General features: G+C 51.6%; 2 protein-coding genes across 3 annotated transcripts in view; one reads left to right on the plus strand and one right to left on the minus strand.

Moving 5' to 3' along the window:
* LOC130029849 (glutathione S-transferase omega-2-like) overlaps positions 1 to 6,215 on the plus strand; it is a 30,799-nt gene extending 24,584 nt beyond the window's left edge. For both annotated transcript variants that reach the window (XM_056120922.1, XM_056120923.1), the window contains 2 exons: positions 5,592 to 5,698; positions 6,059 to 6,215. In XM_056120922.1, the coding sequence (XP_055976897.1) occupies positions 5,592 to 5,698; positions 6,059 to 6,215 (264 nt within the window). The remainder of the gene's footprint in view (positions 1 to 5,591; positions 5,699 to 6,058) is intronic.
* Positions 6,216 to 15,043: 8,828 nt separating this feature from the next.
* ITPRIP (inositol 1,4,5-trisphosphate receptor interacting protein) lies at positions 15,044 to 18,451 on the minus strand. Its single transcript, XM_056120687.1, has one exon. The coding sequence runs from the start codon at positions 18,441 to 18,443 to the stop codon at positions 16,800 to 16,802; it is 1,644 nt and encodes a 547-aa protein (XP_055976662.1). The 5' UTR covers positions 18,444 to 18,451; the 3' UTR covers positions 15,044 to 16,799.
* Between the last annotated feature and the right edge of the window lie 218 nt (positions 18,452 to 18,669).

The raw sequence follows: 18,669 nt of genomic DNA on the forward strand, positions 1-18,669 counted from the left end.
GAAGAGCCAGGAGTAAACCCTGAGCACCACTGGGGTATGACCAAAAAAAAAAAACACAACAACAACAAAAGCAAACCAAGGAGGTTTTTTTTGCCTCTGCTGTAGCAACTGAGGCAGAGTCTCTGCATCCCTAGTACTAACTCAGCTCCCAAGGCAGTGAGACTCTTGCTGGCAGGAAAAGCCAGAGTCGAAACTCCATTTCAGGAACTCTGCAGGACTCTGCTCTTGACCTTCTGTTCCAACTCTTAGTTTCCTGGCTTTTAGTGGCTTATTATTTTTTACATTTAAGATTGAATTGTGTGCCTCATTCCTTGTGTAATGAGGGGCACCCTACGTGGTGACTTCTGGTGGCTCCTCCTGTTTTGAACTTCTGTGTGTATGTGTTGGCGCGCGCGTGTGTGTGCGTGCGTGTGTGTGTGTGTGTGTGTGTGTGTGTGGTTACCAAAGCAAACCCAGTGATGCTCATGGGTTGTTCTTGGCCTTGTGCTAGGGGTCATTCCTGGTAGTTGTTGGGGTACCAGGCAGGACTAGGTATTGAACCTGAGCTTCCTCAGCAAAGCCTGTGCTCAGCCCTCTGAGCTATCTTTTGGGTTCTGATATTTGATGGGGAAAATTGGTTCACCCATTTGGACCCTTTAAGGTTTCCCTGGAAGGCAGTTCCTATTGAGACTTTCAGCATAGCTCCAGGAGCTTGGCCAGGCCACTGTCCTCTTGTCATTGGAATGTGTCTGTGAAGCAGTCAGCATTGTGGGCTCGTTCAAAGGAAAGCAGCTTTTCTCTTGGGATTTTTTCATTTGTTTGCCTCATTTTTTAAAAATTGAATTCCCAACACTATGTAACATAAGTTTTTAGATATGCACCATTAAAAATCAATATATAGAGCTGGAGAGATCGCTCAGTAATCTGGAGTGCATGCTTTGCATGCAGAAGGTCTGGGTTCAGTTCATGGCACCGCATGTACTGTCCTCTGAGTACTGTCAGATATGACCCCAGAACACTGAGCCTGAAGTAACCCCTGAGCACCACTGGGGTGACCCCCAAACAAAAAAATCACAACTAAACAAAATCAACATGCGTATACACTATGTTAGGTTCATTACTAAGGTTTACTGGGATTTTATAGGTATATCGTGATAAATTTTCTGGAGAAAAGTTTTTCTGAGGCAAGTCTGGAGAATCTACAGCTTTGTCGTGAACTCCAAGGAATGCTCCTGCCACACAGGAATTTAAGAAAGTGCAAGGGAACAAGTGTGTATTTCAAGAGCAAGGGAGGCTGGCAGAAGACACTTGATTTATTTCCTCCATCTGCTCATACCAACTTTATGTTGTACTGAATATCTTGATGGAACTTGAATTACTTCATTATTGTTTATAGAAAGAGAACTCTAAGATCTTATATATATTTAAAGGCATACTTCTAGTTTGAGTTAATGAAAAGCTTTCAGAAATATTTGCAAAGTGAGCATCAACTCCCTAAATAGTTATTCATTTACAAGTATCTTACCACTTTACCAAAGGGCCCATCTGGGTTCCATTAGATGTCTCCACGTGAGTTTATCTGACCAGGACGCCTCCGGGAGTCCCTCTGCTCTGGGCTCGGATGTTCTGGAGTCTGACAGGTTTGCTCTGATGTGACATATGCCATGAAGGTCAGTACTAAGAGGGAAGTAATGGTTCCAGTTCAGCTCATTGTAGGTCATTTTGATCTCCTGCTAGTTAAAAAGGCATGGGGGTATTCTAGAATCCCTGAAAACAGAGCAATTTGTTTTTCTTTCTGGCAGTCAGGTCTTGTTTATACATAACTGAAAATAACCTGCTTTGAGTTTTTATAAACAGACCCTGCTGCTTTACCTCCATCCTAAGTTTCTTTCTGATCTTTACTTTTAGAGCAATTTTTCTTACAGGGCCTATGTCTGGGTGAGCTGGGGCTCATGTGGTCCCAGGGATCCAACTCAGACTTCTGAGTTCTACACGTTCTTTCAATTGTACCATTGCTACGCGTTTCAATTGCTACACGTTCTTTCAATTGTACCATTGGTTCTTCCTCCTGGTTTCTTTTAACCAAGTGATGCCACCTGGGCCTCCCAGAAAACTCCTTCACTCCCTACAGGGCCGTAGTGAGTATTTCAAAGTGAAAATGAGAGTTTTCTTTTTCTTCTGAGGAGGAGCCCCAAGGGTCCCTTGAGTCAGAGATGGGCCTGCTTTCTCACGCTGTGGTCCTCAGAGGCCTCTGTAATCTCACGAGAGTACCAGTCTATTTGTGCATTGTGCATGGTTTTGTCCCTCCTGCTCATAAGCTCTGAGCTGACTGATGAGAACATTGAGGCTTGGCAGAGGAGGTAGGTGCATTGCCCTTGTTTTCATAAGGAGTGAATTCAGAAATCAAAGCCAGTTTAGAACCAGGTTCAAGGCTCAGAGCTCACTTTTTCTCCTTTTCTCCCTTACTCTTTCTTTTGCTATTGGAATCACAAACATTTGTTGTGGTGCATAGATTCAACTTACGGTTTCACACATGGAAGTCAATTACTCTGTCAGTTACATCCAACCCCTGGGCTGTAGAGCACATCTTCCTTTTATTGTTGTTACTATGATGTCTAGGGCTGGAGCGATAGCACAGCAGGTAGGGCGTTTGCCTTGCACGCTGCCAACCTGGCCGACCCAGGTTTGATTTCTCCGCCCCTCTCGGAGAGCCCAGCAAGCTACTGAGAGTATCTCGCCCACACGGCAAAGCCTGGCAAGCTACCCGTGACATATTCGATATGCCAAACACAGTAACAAGTGTCACAATGGAGACGTTGCTGGGCCCGCTGGAGCAAATCGATGAACAATGGGAAGACAGTGACAGTGAGAGTGACTATGATGTCTTAGGTTATAATTGTAGTGTTCAAGTTCATGGTATCAATGTACAAAATTACTGCACCCACCACCACCAATATACCCATGACCCTCCAACCAGACTCCCCATGTCACCTCTAGTATGATCTCCCCCAGACTTCTCTTCATTGTGTTTAGGTTTTATAATCCAAGGCTAAAGCTTTGTTATTTTTCAGTACTCTTGAAATTTCTTTTTTTTTAAAGGGGGAGGGTCTGTCTACCCCACAGATGCATGAGGTCACTTGGTGTATGTTCTTCTCTCTCTGACTTACTTTGCTTCACATGATACACTCTAGTACCATTCATCTTGATAAAAACTGAATGATTTCTTTTTGTTGTTTATTTTGGGGCCACATCAAGTGGTGCTCAGGGCTTTCCGCTGGATCTTTGCTCAGGGATCATTCTTGGGAAGGGGGCTTGGAGGACTGTATGGGGTACTGGGGATCGAACCTGGTTCAGCTGTGTGCAAGACAAATGCCTTACTTGCTGCACTATCTCTCCAGCTAGTGAACCACATGGTTTCATCTTTTCTTACTGTTTTGTAGTATTCCATTGTGTATATATATGTTATTTATTGATCTGTTGTTAGGCACTTGGATTGTTTCCTATGGTTATATTGTAAGCACTGCAATGTACGTGTATGAATGTTTGTATCTTTTCAAATTAGTGTTTTCTGTATTTAGGGGGTAGATGCTAAGAAGTAGAATTGTTGGGTTTTATGAAGCTCTTTGCTTACATTTTTTTGAGATGACTCCGTACTCTATTTCATAGAGGCTGAACTGCATGACATCTCCACCGACAATGAAAGGGGGTTCCTGTCTCACTACTTCCCTGCCCCTGCTGGCTATTTTAGGTATATGCCATCTCACTGGTATGTGATGAGACCTCATTGTTGTTTTGATCAATAAAGGCCCTCCTGTTGATCATCGATTTGCTCGAGCAGGCCCAGTAATGTCTCCATTGGAGATTTTGTTGTTACTGTGTTTGGCATATTGAATACGTCACGGGGAGCTTGCCAGGCTCTGCCGTGCGGGTGAGATACTCTCGGTAGCTTGCCAGGCTCTCTGAGAGGGGCGGAGAAATCGAACTCGGGTCGGCCATGTTGGCTGCGTGCAAGGCAAACGCCCTACTGCTGTGCTATATTTCCCTGGTAATGAATGATGACAAACTCTCTCTTCCATATCAGAACTTACCTTCTGAATTGCAACCTGACATCTCATAGCCAAGTCCACAGGCTGGCATGAATAGGAAGAGCCAAGTGCACTGTCATGAGGCACTGTCCTCCCATTGTTCATCGATTTGCTCGAGTGGGCACCAGTAACATCTCACAACAAATTGTGAGATTTGTTGTTACTGTTTTTGGCATATCAAATACGTCACGGGTAGCTTGCCAGGCTTTGCCTTGTGGGCGAGATACTCTCGGTAGCTTGCCGGGCTCTCCGAGAGGGGTGGAGGAATAGAACTCGGGTCAGCCATGATGGCTGTGTGCAAGGCAAATGCCCTACCGCTGTGCTATCGCTCCAGCCCAAGCCTAGTGCAGGGATTGGAATCTGGGAATACAGATATGGATATAAAGCACAGATCGGCGTGTCTAGGGAACAATTTACCTGGTAGGAATTATATGGGTCAAACATCTGTTTGCTTGACTTAACTAGGTCATTGGCACCTACTTTTGTCTTTGAGAAGATATAGCCTACCAATAACCTCTGCTAAGCACTTTTGCTTTTCAAAATTTTCACATACTTTTTTTTTTTTTAGTTTTTTGTCTTTGGCCTATGTCAAGAGCTTATCTGTTTTCTTTGCAGTCTATCTGGCTTGATTTGTTTAATCAGGGAATGAGAACTTTTTTTATGTCAAAAATTGATCATGGTTTGTGACCAAAAAGTGTGAACTTCAAAGAGCTCAAATGAAAGAAAGGAGGTGATAGAAAAAGCATGTTGGGGTCTAAGGAGGCCTAATTAAGTAGCTTCCCTCTTCTTCTTTCCAGCCTTAGTATTGCATCCATGAGGAAAGAAAGCCCTGGAAGGGCCCTGGGGGGTATGGATTCCCTTTCATTACTGATAAACTGAACCTGACGAATGTGGGGCTGAGGGGCTGAGATTATTCTCGCTGACAGAGGTGGGGCCTGAGCTTGCCCCTGGAAAGCTGAGCTCAGCAGGGAACCTGTAGGAGACTACAGAGAGGTTTGTTTCCTCTGCCCGAACCCTTCCAGATTCCCCCATCAGAAGAGCACTGCCTCGTTCTGGGTAAAGGAGGGCAGAGGCTCCTGTCTGCGAAGGGAAGGGAAGAGGCAGGGAGGGGGGCCTTGGGATTGGAGCAGCATTGACTCAGCTCCGAGGAAGGAAAATCCCAGCCTCAGCTTTTCCCTATTGGGAATTAATTTAATTTTGTCTTTTTGGTTTTGCCTTTTTTTTTTTTTTTTTGGTTTTTGGGTCACTGTGCTTAGGGATTACTCCTGACTCTGTGCCCAAGGGTCACTCCTGGGGAAGCTCAGAGAATCATAAGCGGTGGGGGATGGAAACCAGGCCAGTGACATGCAAAGCAGGTGCCTTAAACCCTGTACTATCTCTCTGGTCCACTCTACTGTTTAGTATAGGGACCTCCTGATCCGCTGCATTCGAGTCACCTTGCTGTGCTCTCTCCCACGACGCTGTCATTAGAGTGTATAAATATGCCAACCAGTAGGTCAATTAACTTTGTTCTGTTTAAACTTGTAGATTCTTGGCTATCAGAACACCATCTTCTTTGGTGGAAACTGTACATCCATGATCGATTACCTCATTTGGCCCTGGTTTGAGCGGCTGGATGCATATGGAATAGCAGAGTAAGACATTGCACCCCGTGGCCAAGAACTCATGGGCATGCTGGGGAACAGTCATGGTAAGGCTCCGTGGCCATTGATCCCACCATGGACAGGGCTCTCCACGACACAGGAAACATAATCCGTGTTCACCCTGGTGTCCTGGCTAAAGCTGCATCTGCGTTCTCCATCCCTCCCCAGGGTCCCTGTCCCCCTACCACCGGGATGCTGCTCAGAGCCTGTGTCTAGAGGCCCCCTCCTCAAGGGCTGCAGAGCATCTGTCCTCACAGTCAGCCTCTGTCGGCCTCAGTCACAGGTCTCTGGGGGCCCCCTCTGTCCCTCTGACCACGGACGGGCTCACGCTTCTCTCCTGTCCGCCCGCAGCTGTGTGGACCACACTCCAGCACTGCAGCTCTGGATCCAGGCCATGAGGCAGGACCCCACAGTGTGTGCGCTCTTCATGGAGAAGAACGTTTTCCTGGGCTTCTTGAATCTCTATTTTCAGAACCACCCTGATGCCTTTGACTATGGGCTGTGCTGAGCCTCACAATCCAGCTGTCACCTTCCAGAATTCCCAAGTATGTCCGGATTCTGCACTGAGAATTGTTTGGTTGGGTTAATCAATCTCTATTCATTCCCTTTGATGTTCCAAATAAACAGAGACAGAAAACAGTGTCTGTCCCATCTTCCCGTCTTGGTGGTTGTGGATTTGGTAGACCACACCTGGCTGTGCTCTGGGCCTCCTCCTGGCTCTGTGTTCAGGGATTGTTCTTGGCAGTGCTGGGAATTGAATCTGGACTTGGCCTCGTGCAAGGCAAGTGGCTTACCTATCTTCTTGATCTACTTTAACTTTCTCTACTATAACTCCAGCCCCACTCCTGGAGTTAGTCTTTGCATAACTCTTCCTGTCCTAAACTCTCGAGTGCCCATGGCTGATGTCCAAGCCCCTTTTCACTACTAGGCAGTTGGTTCTGATCCTGAAGAAGTGGAGGTTTCGGGCCCATGCACCCCTGATGTATATCCCACCATGTTGCCCCATAACCTAGGGGAAAGCTGGAGAAGGAAGAGCCTGATTGAAAGCTGTATTCTGGGGGCCTCCTGAGGTTCATGCCGTTCCCCACATTGGCCACAGGCCCTGAGACCCCACAGAACCCCTGGCCACAAAATTCCAAAGCAGGAAGTGACGTACTATGATCCTACTCAACTGGACTGACCCCATCAGGCTTCACCAGGGGTTGAGGCACGACTCACAGATCACAGAGTGTCCTAGAGCCCACATCCTGTCTTCAGGACACACCCTGGGACCAGAGGGTGATTGTCACTCTACTGATGGCCAGACCAGGGTTGACTGGGCTGATGTGGAAGCAAGGCAGGGGTCCATCCTTCCTCCCGCCTGAAGCTGATGGAAGGGGGCTGGCTTTCCCTGGAGAGACCAGGGCATGTCCTGCTGCCCAGGCCACTTGTGGCTACGCTCCTGGCTAGAACCGCCAGACAAGCTCTCAAGGAGCCAGAGAGAAAACAGCGGGTAGGGCACTTGCCTCGTATTCCCGTACCACACACAGTCCTCTGAGCCCCATCAGGAGGAAACCCTAAGTGTCCCCTGAGTGTGCAGCCCTTACAAAAAAAAACAAGCTCTCAAATGTCCCCCAGACCTGGCTCCAGGGGAGACCACTCTGTGGGATCTAAGTCACCCACTCAGGATATCTGATTTTGGTAGGCAGAGTTTGGGCCACATTGACTATGCTCAGGGAATGCTCCTGGCTCTGCACTCAGGGATCCTTCCTGGCTAGGCTTGAAGAACCATTTTTGGTGCCAGAGATTGAACTTGGGATGGCTTCATACACACACACACACACACACACACACACACACACACACACACACACAGCCCTCGTGCATCTGGGTGAATGCCTCTCTGACTGTTGTGTCCCCAGCCTGGGGCATGGTGGGGGGGACAGAGGCCACCACTCAACTTGGTGGTAGCTTCAGCCCTTATGCTTTGGTGGAAACTCTGGTCAGGCAGGAAACTCTGGCTTGGCCCTGGGGATGCATCTGCTGACCATGGTTGATGCCAGAGTCTGGTGGGCTGGCTGTGAACCTGTGGGTTGCTCAGTCTGGAAGGGCCTGTCCCTAGCCATGCTCCCCAGGGCCTCAACTGACTTCACACCGACAACTCAGATGATGTTCAGCTGAGCTGAGAGACCAGGCAGCCGCGGGAAGTGATGGTGTGGCTTGTCGCTGCCGAAGGAGGAGCAGCCGCCCCTCTCCTGCCTTCTCCCCAGGCTCCTGCTCTTTGCGGCCCAGTCTGGCCCGGCCATCTGCTGCCCTTGGGTGGGTTTTGAGTCATGTAAATAGTTCCTACTGCGCTTCGGTGCCAGCTGGACAGACGTGTGCCTGTGCGGGGCGGGAGCTGGGGGAGCCTGGCCCGCCATGGTAGGCACCGCGTGACAGGCCGGGCCAGTTTGCTGTGCCATCTGCTCAGGACGGGGTGCCTGTTGCCATAGAGTCAGAACCAATTCAGAGCAACGTGTGTGAGTCATATTTCCCTGAGAGCTTTGCTTGGCTTCTGAGGCCTCCCCTGGGCCTGGGGGACAGATCCAGGTCTGCAGGTAGACAGTGCCAACATGTGGCTGGCATGGGCCAAGGACGCTGATGGGCAGACCACCTGGAGATGTTCTCTCTGAGGCTCCACAGAATTGACAGCTCAGAGAAGCAGGAGGCAGTGGGATGAGATATGCCTCTGGGGAAGGGGGCCCTCAGCCCCTTCTGCCCTCTGTGCTTACTCCAGGGAACACTCTCATGGTTGCAGAGTCCCTGCGCTGCCCTCCCAGTCTTCCTCCTCTCGCCTTATGTCACCATCAGACCCACAGAGGGATCTGAATGGACAACCCCTGGATGGGACTAACTGAATCTGGCCTGGCAAGTTAAATAATGAGCCCCGAAGAGCTTTTAAAATTCTATTTCTTGGAGCCCAGGATGTGGGTCAAGTGATAGAGAGTATGCTTTTCATGTGGGGGCCTGGGTTCAAGCTCCGGCACCGCTTTCTTCTCCAAGCACAGCCAGGTGGGGTATAAACATGACAGGGTCCACTCAGCATCACATGAGTGACCCCCCCCCCCCCCGCAACAATAAGACAATAAAGCACCATTTCTTAGGGTCCGGAAATGACTCTAATGGGAGAGACTTCACATGTGTGAGGCCCTGAGTTTGATCCTGATAACTAACACACACACACACACACACACACACACACACACACCCGTTTTAGTGGGGGTTGGGGGCATGTGTTTGTGAAGGCAGATAAAATATATCAGGATTAAAACAAAAGAATGGTAAAAGGATTCCAGGGAGTTCTCTATCCTCTTGGGCCTCAGAGGCTGCTGTCTGTAGATAGTGATCCGTGAGTATCTCAAACAAGTGGGTCACACTGGAGAGACCTGGATAAGAGCCACCCTTAGCCCTATAGATGGTAGCACTGTCCTCCCGTTGTTGCTCGAGCGGGCCCAGTAACACTGTGAGACTTGTTACTGTGTTTGGCATATCGAATACGTCACGGGGAGCTTGCCAGGCTTTTGCCATGCGGGCTAGATACTCTTGGTAGCTTGCCAGGCTCTCTGAGAGGGGCGGAAGAATCGAACTTGGGTAGGCCGGGTTGGCTGCGTGCAAGGCAAATGCCCTACCAGCTGTGCTATTGCTCCAGCCCCTATAGATAGTAAAAAGAGAAAATTGAAACAGTGTGGAGAGGAACCTCCTGGTCATTGGGCTTGTAGTGTTGGAATCCCCGGCCAGAGGGTCCCGGGGGGCTCCCTTTAGAGTTCACTTCTGAGCTGACTTGGTGGGAGTCAGAGACCCAAATTTACCTGGAATTCCTCCCTGCTCATGTGTCCCTGTCTCAGACAGCAGATGTGACTGTGAGCTCCAGGGAGAAATGTTGGGGCCCAGAGGCTCCTGCTCCTTGAAGTTTGGAGGCCGGGGTATGGTGGGGTGGACAGGGTCCCTGACTTCTCACCCACGTGTCTCCCTTGGCCCATATTTCTTTTGTCCGAAGCATGACTCCTTATGGAAAGAAGCATGTGGCCCTGTCTGCAGAGCACAGCTCCCTTGTGCTATGTTAATCTGGTTCGGTTTGCTAAGTCCCTCCTTAAACACTGATTTTGAAAAAGGTGCCCAGCCAGGAGACCCATTTCTTTTGTTTTGGGGACACACTCAGCAGTGCTTGGGTTTAGTCTCAACTGACTTTGCAGTGCCATGTTGGAGACTGAACCCAGGCCCCCAGAATGCTAGGCATGTGTCCTAGACCTTTCAGCTTTCTCCCAGGCCTTTGTCTTCACCTGTGAGCCACTGGAAGACCTGATGTTTGATCTTGTCAAACATTTTGGGGAGAGATTGGTATGACTAGGATAGAGGGTCCTGGCACTAGAACTGGGCTGGTCTCATGTGTGGTTTGTACATGTAGCATTTCTAAAGCTTCTGAAACTTCTCTAATGTTGTAAACCAAATTGATAATTTGTTTGTGAAAAGCTATGTTTTGCTCACATCTGGTTTGCCCCAGGCTCTCGTGCCTTTGCCAATGTTAGTTTTCCACTCTCTTCATTCTCAGAGCAGCCTGCTGGTCTTTCTCAACTAACTTTTACGAAGTTCAGATGAAAATTCTTGGTGCAAAGAAAAGTGGTTAAGGACAGGCCTAGACACACAATGGAATATGATACAGCTGCGAGAAAGGAAATCTTACCGTTTGCTCCATCTCGAGACTGGAGGGCATCATGTTAAGTGAAATAAGTCAAAGAGAAGGACAAATACTAGATGATCTAATTCAACTGTGACAAGGGAAGGGAATAGACAGTGTAAAATGATGACAAAGCCTTGGCCTTGGATTACAAAGTTTAGATTACCAAGTAGTGGGGGGACAGGTAAGGGGATGAAGATCAACGAAGGTGATATAGTGGCAATGGCGGAGTCTCTTAGGTGCTTTAGTGTTGGTGCAGTAATTATGTACGCTGATACCATTAATGTTATCACGATTATAGCCATGCCTCTTAAACTAACAGAGAAGTGCAGGTTCAGATCCTGTCTGTGGTCTCACTGGGCTTTGTGTGGCTTGTCACAGAGGGGGCTCACATTGAATGGACAGAGATTAGTTCAACCTGCCTTGTTCCCTGTTTTCTCTCTGAGTCAGGAACACCCTACTTGGCCTGTTCTGGGCATGGAGCTTCAGAGGTATCCGTGCTTGTAAGGATGAAAAATACAGTGGCACAAGAAGGAAATGCATGTGGAGAGGACTTCTGCCAGTCTTCTGGGGCCAAACTGTGGAGTCAAGTGGGCTTGTGAGCAGTGCTTGTAAGGATGAAAAATACAGTGGCACAAGAAGGAAATGCATGTGGAGAGGACTTCTGCCAGTCTCCTGGGGCCAAACTGTGGAGTCAAGTGGGCTTGTGAACAGTGGCAGGAAGTGGGTCTTTTTCTAGTTTAAATAAAGGTGCATGAAGGAAAAACCCTATGAAATCACTGATACTTTTGTTTTACTTTGGGACCACACCCAGCAGTGCTCAGAACTTCCTCCTGACTCTGAGCCTGAGATCAGTCCTGGGCCAGCTCTCGAGAACGTATGTGATGCTGGAAATTCAAACCTGGGCAAGCTGCATGCAAGGCAAGTGCCTTAATCCCTGTAAGATCTCTCTGGATTCACATCTGCGAGTTTGAAAGGAACATATAAAACCAACTTCTCCCCACCCTTCCTGCACCTTGCAGTCAGCATCATTTGAAATAGGGCTCACTCTGACACTGGGATGCTGGGGTCCTTCCCTGAAACGATGCTCAGCCTACTAGTTTGACGCCTGGGCTCCAGGGTGCGTTGCTTGGGCCTGGTGGTGTTTTTGGTGCTCAGGAGGTGACATATTGTTGGAGATGGAATCTAGGTGAGGTATGTGCTCTACCCCTCAAGCAATCTCTCTGACCCTGCATTACACTTTTAAGATGCTTTTTCCCATCAGTAAAAGAGAAATACCTTTGCATATCTTTGGTTCCATTTTTCTGGGAGACAATTGTTAACAATTTTATTTTCTGATTAAAACATTTTGAGGGATTTTTGGGGGGGTCACACCTGGCAGTGCTCAAGGTTTACTCCTGCCTCTGCTCAAGAATAACTCCTGGGGGGCTGGAGCGATAGCACAGCGAGTAGGGTATTTGCCTTGCACACGGCCGACCTGGTTTTGATTCCCAGCATCCCGTATGGTTCCCTGAGCACTGCCAGGAGTAATTTCTGAGTGCTGAGCCAGGACTAACCTCTGTGCATCACCAGGTGTGACCCCAAATTTTAAAAAAATTTAAAAAATAATCACTTCTCTTGGGCTTGGGGGATCATGTGGGGTGCCAGAGATCATACCTGGGTCAGCCGTGTCCAAGGCAAATGCCCTATGTACTGTACTATTGCTCTGCCCCCCCAAATAACTTTTTTGGAGGGGAGGGGTCTCTAAAGGAATATTAAAGGGAAAATGGGAATGTCTATGTTTATGTTGGAACTTTATCATGACTATATTGTTTATATTTTAAAAATATTTATAAAAACAAACTATCTTTGGATGGCAGTGAGAAAAGTGAACTCTGAAAGAAGCCTGGCCCGGGCAGTGAGGGCAGGACTGAGGAGGGGGTAGGGAGTTTCCGCAGTGGGTTGGAGACACAGATTTCCTTCTGTGTGTGCATCTTGGCTCTGCTCAGGGACAGCTGGCCAAGCCAAACACTCTCCTAGCTCTGTCCCATGAGGCAGAGGCCACCGAGCCTGAGAATGTTCTGAATCCCAGCCTTTGGAAGGGTTGGAGTTAGGACATCACTGACCACTGCCACAGATGCCACCAACCCTGCTTTGGGCACCAGACTTCACCTCACAGCTCCCAACACAGAGTCAGTCAGAGTGGAGGACTTCAGAGCACCAGGGCAAATGAAGTTACTCACTTGCACCCGAATTGCCAATGGCCCACCCTTGGCCACTAGTAGAAGTTCAGGGTGACCCAATGCTTCAAGGCTTAGAGCTTTGAACCAGGCAGGGCTGGTCTGTGTGCTAATCTAAACCAAGAACATATGAAGTTGGAAATGTTGAGTGGGGCTAGCCACAGGCAAGGCTCCAAGTCCGACTAAGAGGTCGGATACAGGGAACTAGCAAAGACCTTGGATGAGTCTGTTTCCTCTCATAGATGAGGGAGAAGATAATAGCACTCACACGCTTGGATCCACATGGGAATTGAGTGAATGCTTGGAAAGGTGCTGGAAGGCGCCCGGCACATAGCAGCTGCCCTTACATGCTGCCTGCTTCTGTGGCGCTCTCCCACCCTCACCGGGACTCAATGTGTTGAGTACAACAATGTGTTTCCTGCTCCAGAGAGTCCTATCTCTCAGAATCCTTGATCACCCAATTATCGGTGGACTTTCAGCACCTGCTGGGAACTTGGCAAATGCAGATTCCAGTATCCACTCCTGAAAATTGTTGAAGTCTCGTGGCCAGGCTGGAAACCAGTGCTCAGGTGATGCCTGGATGGACAGTGCCAACTACACTTGGAGAAAAGGTCCTGACAAACTGGTTAAACCCCTGAGGCACACTTCTATCTTTCCTGTTGCACTTTGCATAGGTGAACAGAAGGGGGTGTGTGGGAGGCCCCAGGAAGACACTGAGTGAGTAGTTATAGACCTGCTAGAAAGGGCGTTTATCTGTCTGGACAGATAAGGGGTTAAGGCACTGCCTTGTATGCGGCAGACCACAGTTCAATCCACAGCACCGTGTATTGCCCCCTGAGCACACTAGCAGGAGTGCCACCCTCCCCTCACCACCCCCAAACCCACACAGAGCCAGGAGAAGTTCCTGAGCATATCAGGTGTGGTGGGTAAGAAAGAGAGAAAGAAAGAAAGACAGAAAGAAAGAAAGAAAGAAAGAAAGAGAAAGAAAGAAAGAGGAGACAGAGAAAGAAGAAAGAGAAAGAAAAAAAGAGAAAGAAAGGAAGAAGAAAGAAAAAGAAAAAGGGGAGAGGGAGGGAAGGAAGGAAACAAGAGAAAGGAAAGGAAAGAAAAAAGAAAGGAAGGGGAGAAAATGGGAGAGGAGGGGAGAGAAGAGACTGCAGGGGAGAGGAGGGGAGGGAGGATGGAGAGGGGAGGGGAGAGGAGAGGAGAGGAAAGAGAGGGGAGGGGAAGAGCAAAGCAGAAGTGAACTTTAACTCTCAGAGCTCTTGGCGTCTTAAGAGAGTATGGCCACCAGCATGGGAAGCCTGGGCAGAACAGACTCAATGACCCAAGAGCTCTGCAGAGAAAGGAAAGGAAAAACCCTGCTCAGAGAGAGGTGTCAACAGTCACTTGTCACTCGGGGAAGCTTGAGCTTTACCTGGATGTGTTAGGTTGGAGGCAGGGTCAGGCTGACAGGGGAGGCGTGTGGGATTGGGGCTGGATCCCCAGTCTCATCCTGCAGGGCGGAAGCGCCCCCCCACAAGCCACATACCTAACACCCCTAGATCTCGTCTTTTCTTAAAGGAAAACTAAAATACCCTAACCAATTACAGGCACATTTGAACTATTTGTGTATTTTAACCTGTTGCTTATGGTTAATACTGAGTGACTGAAAATCCAGCTCTACTGCATTCCTGATGGTTCTGAAAAAATCTAGCACAGCTAATGGGTAGAGGGGGGGGGGGGGAAGGTAGATCTGGGCATTTGCCCAAGGTCTACAGGTGATTCCAGTGGTTCACAGGCTCTTGATTAGGAACCAATACACTGGTTCTGAGTTCAGCAAAGTGAAGTGCTGGGGCTTTTGAAGATGCCAGATACTCCCCAACTTAACTCTGCTTGGCCAGGAGGTAGTCCTCCCCACTGGGCCTGTGGAACAAGGAAACAGATACTTGGAAAAATCAAGTATGCTTAGGAAAAGTCAGGTATCCTTAGGAGAGAAATTTCTAGAAGGAAGGCAGAGCTAACTTTAGTGGCAAGGCCTGGGGCTCTGAAGGAGAAGAGCACTTTCTCTTTCCTGCAAAACCCAATGCTCCAGCATTTCTTGATGCATCCAACTCAGAAGATAAGGCCTTCCCGTTTGCTAGAATCCACCCTCCGGCTGGTTTCCAATGGCCCCTTTCTGGAACTTTGCAGGCTGCCTCAAGGATGGGCAAGAAATGCTCTAATTTGCTATTTTTACGTTTCCTGAAAGCAGCAGAACAAAAAGGGAGTGAAAGCTTCCGTCTGTCAATAGGGACCACCCCCACCCACCACACACACACACACACACACACACACACACACACACACACACACACACACACAGAGTCTTTCTCTCTCTCCTCTCTCTCTCACCCAGCCCTGGGAACCTCCCAGATTTCCTGAAGCAAAAACCACTGCCACAACCAGCTTCTCTCAAGACTTTACTCCCTCCTTTCATATAAATAAGGCAGCATGAAGCCCCAGGGGCCCAGCAGGACCCTGGGTTCAGGGATAAGTCCCATCTCAGCTGAGTTGGTGTCTCTGGGAAAATAAGAGTCCAGCAGGCACATTTCCCCTGAACTCCTGGAGGCGCTGGGAGGTTCAGGCTTGGTCTGGCCTTCTGAGGGCTGGTTCTTTTCAGCTGCTGGGGGCTCCTCAGAGCACAGTGAGAAGGGGGTGAAGACAGGCCAGGAAGATACAGGTAACAATAAATAAGGAAATTCACTCCCTACTCAAGGGGAATACAGAAAGGGGGAGGGGGCTCCCGGTGTTCCTGCCAGGACAGGCAGCTTCTGTGGGCGCTCTGAGCAGACTCCTGGCTGCTCCCTCAAGGAGCTTATACAGGAAGTCTTCCTGGAGCCCCAGGCTCTTCACAGCCCAGAGATGTGCTGGGAACTCTGTGAGGAAACCCTTCTGTGCTCTCAGGATTCTCCCGTCAGGAGAGGGCGCTCCTGGGGGAGACACACGCTCCTCCTTGGGTGTCCAGGAAGCCTGATGCCCTGTGGAAGTATCTGCTGGGTCGTTACAGCCAGCCGCAACTGTTGCTCTCTGCAAGGGGGTCCTGGCAACTGTTGCCCTCTTCAAGGGGGTCCCGAGGCAAGGCCTAGAGGAGTCCTACAAGGGCCGACGAGGATGTCACTGGATGAGCAGCTTCCCGGCCAACCATCGAGCCTGGAGACGGAGGCGAGGTGTCCCCTTGGAGGGCCGGGGGCTATGCCTGCTTCGTCAGGCTCTTGGGCTCTGGGTCACCTGTGTGGCCGGCTGAAATGGGGGCTCTGTGCTGTGCCCAAGACTCCCTGCAGCTGCTATTTTTCAGGCAGCCCCGCTCTGGGGTGGGGGATCCCCAGAGGGAGAGAGAACTAGGGCTGCTTTTCACTCGACAACTCAAAATTGGGGTTTAGAAGCCAGACTGAGAGCCTACCCCGGACCCCGGGGTGCCAGGCTCTGTCCTTTGTCTCAGACCCCCCTGGATCTGTTTCCCAGGTGTGCACCTGCCCTCCTCTGGTCAGCGAGACCAGTTGTGGCAGGACGGAAGCAGGGCAGGGGCCCCTGGGCTGGTACCCAGCTTGGACTTGGTCAGTGCATGGGAAGGGCCAAGAGAAGGGGCGTACCCTGAGCGAACAGTGAGGAAAACTGTGGCCACTCTGACGCCTCCCTGCCATGGGCACCCTCAGTGTGTGGCGGCCACTACCTCCACCCCCACCCCGGGCCTCGAGCCTCCACTGTGGCGTTTCCTCCACAGTGGGGCCCCTGGCATGCAGGCGTTGGGGGACGGGCCATGTCCCACATCTATCTGTCCCTTTCAGTGCTTTGGGGATTCACGCCCAGGGCAGAGGTCACCGAGAGAGGGACATGGTGCCTGTGACCTTTCCCGCCAGCCTTGCTGATGTTGAGTTGAAGGCTGCCCTGGGTAGCAGCACTCACTCCCCAGTGCTCGGGCGGTCTGGAACTCAGTGTCCATGGCACCCTCCAACCTCATCTTGGCCTTCCATGGGAAGAAGCCACCAAGGACCTACACCCTCACCAGCGGGGCCCAACGGCAGGAAAGTGAACCGCTCCCATCTTGGAATTCCGCCTCTCCCTGCTCCCGGGCCTGGCTCCCTGGGTGGTGCTCATAGCCCGCTGCAGGGTCCTCCGGGCATGGGCCCGGGTGAGGTGTGCTGGCCTGAGTACTGGATGCTCACAAGACGCCGGCTTTGTGGGGCGGGCCGGCAGGGTCTGCAGAGCCGTGGAGGGAGTACTCGCTGATGAGAGCCGGGGCATTCTTGAGCATCTCGTAGAAGGAGTCCAGGGTTTTCCGGTAGAGGCTGCGCTGCAGCACGAAGGGCCGGAAGAGGTTGAGGGGCTCGGCCTGGCGCACGGCCTCGGGCAGCCCCAGGGAGGCCGGCACCTTGCGGTTGCCCATGAAGAAGTGATGGAGCTTCTTCTCCAGCAGGCTTTTTTCCAGGAAGCGGAGCAGCTCGTGCAGACGTACGTCCAGTTGCGCTGCCTTCCAGTCGGCCGGCCTGCGAGCCAGCAGCAGGTGCAGCAGGGCCGTCTTCAGGTGGAAGCTGCCCAGCGCGCTGGGGCCCGTCAGGCGGCTCTGCTTGGACAGAAGGAAGGAGGCGATCTGCAGGCAGCTGAGGTGGCAGGCCCCCTCGGGCAGCGCCTTGGACGTCATCCGGAGGAACCGGCGCTCGTACACGGCGAAGGACAGGAGCCAGTCAGTGCCGGACGCCAACGGCGGCTCCCTGGCCAGGTGGGAGACAAAGTACAGGTCTGAGTCCTCGCACTGGACGGCGGGGATCAGGTTAAAGGGCATGCACTTGCCGGAGCGGAACTTGATCTTCAGGGAGCCGGGGGTGTCCAGCTGGCCAAAGGCCAGGTCGAAGTCGTATTTGTGGGCGATGCGGTGCCAGGCCCTGGTGAGGGCCGTCTGGAACCACTTCATGACCAGCAGCGCGTCCAGGTAGGGCGAGTCCGGGGCGCACAGCAGCTCGCCCGCCGCCTCCCCGCGGGGCTTGCTGTGCAGGAGACACAGCATGTCCTCGCCCAGCTTGGTCTTGCCGCACACACAGCCCAGCGCATCCTCGTCGGCCCGCGCCACCTGGATGCGGCCGTAGCCCTGGCGGTCCAGGGGCTGCGAGCGGCGGGAGCACCAGAGCTCGGGGTGGAAGTGGTAAGGCTCCGGGGGCGTGAAGGGCACGAGGAGCTGGCACAGCAGCGGCTTGTCCACCTGCCAGTTCTCATACATGCTGTCCACGCCGATGAAGTCCTCCACCTCCATGTCCGCGTCCCGGTTGCACAGGCTCCTCAGCGCTTCCAGCAAGTCGTCCACGAAGCCTTCCACGAACTCCCGGGTACGGGCGGCGTCGGCCGTGGCGCCCCGGATGCAGCGCTCGTAGAAGTGGCCCAGGGTGCTTTTGCTGGGCAGCGTGAGGCCGGGCAGGGGCGCCCCCTCCTGGCCGGGCAGCTCGTCTTCGTCCGCAGCCAGGCACTCCGGGGACGGCTCGTCCTGGTGGTGGTCCTGCCGCCACACCTCGATCATCAGGAAGAGGATCATGCACAGGGTGCTCCAGAGGTCCCAGGCCGTGCGGGTGTCGTGTTGCTGCTGCTGGCTCTCCTCCGCGCCCCGCTGCTCGGGGGCCTCCTCCGCCGCCAGCTGCGCCACCTCCTCCTCCAGGCGCAGCCGCTCCAGCTGCAGCCTCTCCTGGTGCGCCTGCATCTTGCGGATGATCTCCTCCTCGTTCTCTGGCACCGTGGTGTTCTCCCGCGGGAACAGCAGAGGGTGGTTGATGACGGCTGTCACCACCACCAGACACACCCGGAACAGTCCCAGGGCCATGGTTGGAGTGTTCCTGGGGCTGGAGAGAGAGGGGGGAGGTGGTCACCAAATTTCCTTCTGCATCACCCTTTCCCTGGACCCTCATCCCGCCCCCACACCTCAGTGCTGCCATATAGGTAAATGTCTGGTAGTTTCCCTCTTCCCACAACACACACACACACACACACACACACACACACACACACACACACACACCCTGCAAATCTCATCCCAGGCTTCAGTCTGG

Source organism: Sorex fumeus, unplaced genomic scaffold (genome assembly GCF_029834395.1).
Source record: "Sorex fumeus unplaced genomic scaffold, SorFum_2.1 ptg000043l, whole genome shotgun sequence".
NCBI lineage: Eukaryota > Metazoa > Chordata > Mammalia > Eulipotyphla > Soricidae > Sorex > Sorex fumeus.

Bases quoted from the DNA above. Each gene is read 5' to 3' on its own strand.
- ITPRIP (XM_056120687.1), bottom strand. From the start codon at position 18,443: ATGGCCCTGGGACTGTTCCGGGTGTGTCTGGTGGTGGTGACAGCCGTC.